Below are 4,641 nucleotides of genomic sequence, written 5' to 3' on the forward strand. Positions count from 1 at the left end.
CTACATCAAGACAATTCAACCTGTAGATCCAATGATTACTGATTACAGATGCCTATCAATATTAGCCTAGAATAGTTTTGTAGAACTTATTACATGCCATAGATATGTCTTCTGGAAAGAATAAACAAGTAAATATATTGTGAAATGCTGAGCATTTAACTTTCTGAAAGTCAAAACTCTTTCCAATGAAGTAGAAGTCACTAGTTAAATAAATGTAACGGTGAGTCCTTCTATGTATCAATTTTTTTTTTAATTTAAAGTGTTCCACATCACTATTTTTCTAGAAATTAGTTTTTTCTATACCCACATTTTTAAAGGATTTTTCCCAAATCTGTAAGATTTTCCTAGGAAATAGGTGAATAACAGAAGTAAAGCTGAGAGAAAAATGTTCATGCAAAATGCAAAATGGAAAGATAAATAAAAGATTTCTGCAGAAAAGCTCTAGCAGCCTAGTTCCCCTTAATTCTAATAACGATTAATATAATTTTTACCATAGCAGGTTTGTAGTTAATTTTGATCTAAATACTGCAAGCAATTTTATTCAACAAAATCTGAGTGGCACAGGGTGGTGTGGAGGTGAAAAAACAACCAAGTTCCCAGAGATCTGAACTAATTGGTAGGAATAGCTATTTTCCTCTTACAATTTTGTGGCTGGTTAGTAGATAACACCAAAAGAAAATAAAGTTATTTCTTTTAAGAATGTGATCTTGAAATCTAAAGGTTTGATAAGATCAAACCTCCCCTGAGCTCCAAGGTTTGATCACTTTTATACTAGCTTCTAACTAAGTAGTCTCAACAAACATACTCAAATTCTGAAAATGTTTCAATTAACATTTTAAGGAATTTTTTTTGTAACTCAAGTCCTACTATGTGGGACCTTACAAATGTGCTATGTAACTCTATTCAGTTTTGTCACATAGAGAAGGAAGTATCCATCTCTACTCATTCATGCTCAACTTCTCCTAAACATACAATTGTGTGCAAGTTAATATCCCTGGAAGTTGACCTCTGTTCAATTTTGCTCTTCTAAATTCCTACTACTTGCCTTTACTATTCATTTTAGTATCGCTTTATATTTTCTTAAATTCTTCTGTAACTTTTTCACATATGTGGTATGTTTTATTGTTAAGTACCATCCATATTAACTAAGATAGACTGTACAATGAGATTTAAATAATTTTTTCAATCAATTAATAATACATTTGTCTAAAGAAGGAATTGTTGGGGCACCTGGGTGGCTCAGTTGTTTAAGTGTCTGACTTCAGGTCAGACTTCAGGTCATGATTTCACAGTTCGTGGGTTCGAGCCCTGCTTCCGGCTCTGTGCTGACAGCTCAGAACCTGGAGCCTGCTTCAGATTCTGCGTCTCCCTCTCTCTATCTGCCCTTCCCCCACTCACGCTCTGCCTCTCTCTGTTCTCAAAAATAAATAAATGTTTAAAACATTTAATAAAAAAAACAAAGGAGAAATTGTTGGGAGTATTCTTCAAGGCTAATGTAATCATGAGCACTAGAGCAATAAACCAGGTGAATTACAGATAAGGCCCGGAAGTCTGGATCTTTAGCTAGTAAACTATCCTTAATATAAAAGTAGCTATTTAGAAAGATCTAAGTTTACTGAAAAGGATATATAATCAAGATCCCAAAATTGAAAACTCTTTAACTAAAAAGGGAGTTCACTCTGCAAAGTGGTCATAAATTAGTAAAAAAACATTAAGGAAATCTCTGAACATGGAATAAATGATGTTTGGGGAGAGAAACATAAGTGGGTTTAACTGGCAATTAGAACAGAATTGATAATGGAGTTGAAAATGGCAAGACAGCTACTATGTTTTAATAGAAATGTAGTAAATGTATTCTATCAAAAGTTTGGGCTGGGCTTCCCATTACTGGTTTCCACCTGTTAATAGTTGAAAGAAAAAATAGGAAGTAAGGAAGAGAGAGGGGGAGGAGGGGAGTGAGGGAGAAAAAAAAAGTAGAAGAGAGAAAGAAAAAAAACCTCAAGTATTCTTCTAGAGCTTAAGAAACAACTGACAGGTTTATAACATTGCACTGAAACTACCAGCAAAATCACAATGGGCTGAAGCCTCAGTCAGGCCCCTAAAACATCTGTAGCTTTGTTTAAAATGACTAAGATGAAACACATCAGTTTATGGAAAATGAGGAAGGCTTCCAGCAGTTGGCCAGTGTTCTAGGTGATTGATATTGATGAGCAATAAAACAACTGATCTACTGCCAACGGAGAAAAACATTGCAAGCACATCCAAAAACTCATCTGCAATGAAGATTATAAGGGTGCCCACTCTGACCACCTTCCCACCCTCACCAGAGAGGTGACCCTGCTCCTGGCAACCACTTCCACACAAAGGCCACAGAAGAGCACCTCCTCCCCCTAACCCCTCAAAAATCTCTACAAATATCTTACAAAACCTTTACTCTTTATTCTTCCAATAGTTTCCTTCCTCCTTTTCTTTCCTTCCACTCTCCTTTTTCCTCCTTCTTTCTTTCCCTCCTACCTGCTTTTCTTTCTTCCTAAAATCCACACACACACACACACACACACACACCCCTCCCAGATCATCCCTACTCCACCAGAACTCTGTCGCAGGCAAGACGGAATCAAGCACAGGCGGCTGGCCCGCGCTTTAGCAAGCACCATCTGGCACCTGCGATTCATCGCCACTTTCCATCCGCCCAGAGGTGAGAGGGGCAGAAGGCAAAGGACGCGCGCGCAGAGATGGTGTGACCCAGTTCTTCGGCAACTTTCAGCTGATCGCAACCCCTCCCCCAACCGAAACTCTTTAATCATCCATCAAGCCAGAAAAGTACAGTCACTTCTGCCTCGTCTTTGGAGTTGGAAAAGAGGCGAAGCAAGGAAAGCAAGGAAAGGAGGTTCGCCCCTTTGCTTCCCCCATTGCCAAACGGCCGCGGCGCAGAGCCGCGGTGCGGCCGGAAGGGGCCGCTGTTCGCTCAGAGCAGCCACGCAGCTGCTGCCGCCGCCGCCGCACCTCCCACGGCCCCACTGGCCCAGCCCCGCCAAGTTCCAACAGCCCCCAGTCGAGCGAGCGCCGGGAACCAGCACCGCGCCGGCAGGAGCAGACGGCGCTCAGACCAGCCGAGCTGCGGCGTGCGTCGGAAAGGCTCCTGGGAAAGTCCCACGAACCGGGGACTTTGGAAAGGAGAGAGCGAGCAGCCCCGGCGCGCGCAAATCTGCAAGTGAGCGCTCCGCTCCCTACCATTCCTCTCGCATCCCTAGCGCCTTCCCACCCCTCGGACCCGCGCCTCCCCGGGCGCTCGCCGGCTCCCGCGATGAATCCAGCGCTGGACAACCAGACCGATGTGGCGGGCCTGCTCCTGGCCAACAGCAGCGAGGCGCTGGAGCGCGCCGTGCGCTGCTGCACCCAGGCGTCGGTGGTGACCGACGACGGCTTCGCCGAGGGCGGCCCGGACGAGCGCAGCCTGTACATCATGCGCGTGGTACAGATCGCCGTCATGTGTGTGCTCTCGCTCACCGTGGTCTTTGGCATCTTCTTCCTTGGCTGCAACCTCCTCATCAAGTCCGAGGGCATGATCAACTTCCTGGTGAAAGACCGGAGACCGTCTAAGGAGGTGGAGGCGGTGGTCGTGGGGCCCTACTGACCGGCCCTCCCACCTCCGCGACAGCCGCCCCAACGCCTCCCCACCTAGCCAGCCCGGCCGCGCCCCTCACCATCCGAGACTGGGCGAAGCAAACCTGTCGGAGTCAATTATTTCTCTCGACTTTCGCCTTTCGGGATGAAGCGACCCGTTTCTCACTGGCCCTCTGAAAGCCCCTATTCCTGGCAGTAGGAGGAGAGCGCCCTGACTGGACTCAGCAGCAAGTGGCAAGAAGAGGGCAATTAGGGCGCAGAACTTTGGAAGCTGCCGGTAGCGTGGGATGCGGGGAGACCGACCGGGTCGACGGCCCTCCTCCACCGCAGGTGGGCCAAGCTCTCGGGGCAGGTGGAGAGGGCGGGCAGGGGAGAGACCCAGCGGCACCGATTGCCTGGTGGCCCGAAAAGTGACCGGTGTATACGCCACGCAACAGAACTAATGGGGACACACAAATCAGTGTCAGGATACGCGCCCATTCTCTCCTGCTCCTCTCAGCCCCTGGCGGGAGAGACTATAAATACCTTTGATTGATTGTAACGTGCCGTTTTAAGGGATTTTGTGTTTGTTTGCTTGAATACAAATATTTGATAAGTCCTTTGTTGCCCTAGTGGCCTGTTTGCCTGCCTGGGGTTAGAGTTTTGTTGTCGTGGGAGAAGGGGTAGAGGGAGGGGGAGCCTGCGAATGTGAACTGGGTGATTTGTTTCTTTTATTGAATTTTCAAGGGGGGGGGGGGGGCGTGGGAGGTTAGGGTGCGGGGGTGGGGAGGTGGTTAACGCCCTAGCTAGTGCCGGGGCGAAGACTTGGAATAGAACTTGTAGCTCGTGACTGCACGGTTTACGCCACAAAAGTGCTCTTGACATTCATGACACAGTTTTGAGTTTTTTCTTTCTTTCTTTCTTTTTTTTTTTTTTTTTTCGTATTTAACATTTCCTTAATAAACGCAACATATAAGTGTTTTGTTCCTGGCTTCCTGGTGGTCATTCTGGGCTCTGGGCAGAAGGGAATGCGTG

At 46.5% G+C, this 4,641-nt stretch overlaps 1 protein-coding gene across 1 annotated transcript; it reads left to right on the top strand.

Annotated features, from left to right (window-relative positions):
- Positions 1-3,072: 3,072 nt before the first annotated feature.
- RPRM (reprimo, TP53 dependent G2 arrest mediator homolog) lies at positions 3,073-4,349 on the top strand. Its single transcript, XM_049614463.1, has one exon. The coding sequence runs from the start codon at positions 3,308-3,310 to the stop codon at positions 3,635-3,637; it is 330 nt and encodes a 109-aa protein (XP_049470420.1). The 5' UTR covers positions 3,073-3,307; the 3' UTR covers positions 3,638-4,349.
- Positions 4,350-4,641: the final 292 nt, after the last annotated feature.

The sequence above is a fragment of the Panthera uncia genome (assembly GCF_023721935.1).
Source record: "Panthera uncia isolate 11264 chromosome C1 unlocalized genomic scaffold, Puncia_PCG_1.0 HiC_scaffold_3, whole genome shotgun sequence".
NCBI lineage: Eukaryota > Metazoa > Chordata > Mammalia > Carnivora > Felidae > Panthera > Panthera uncia.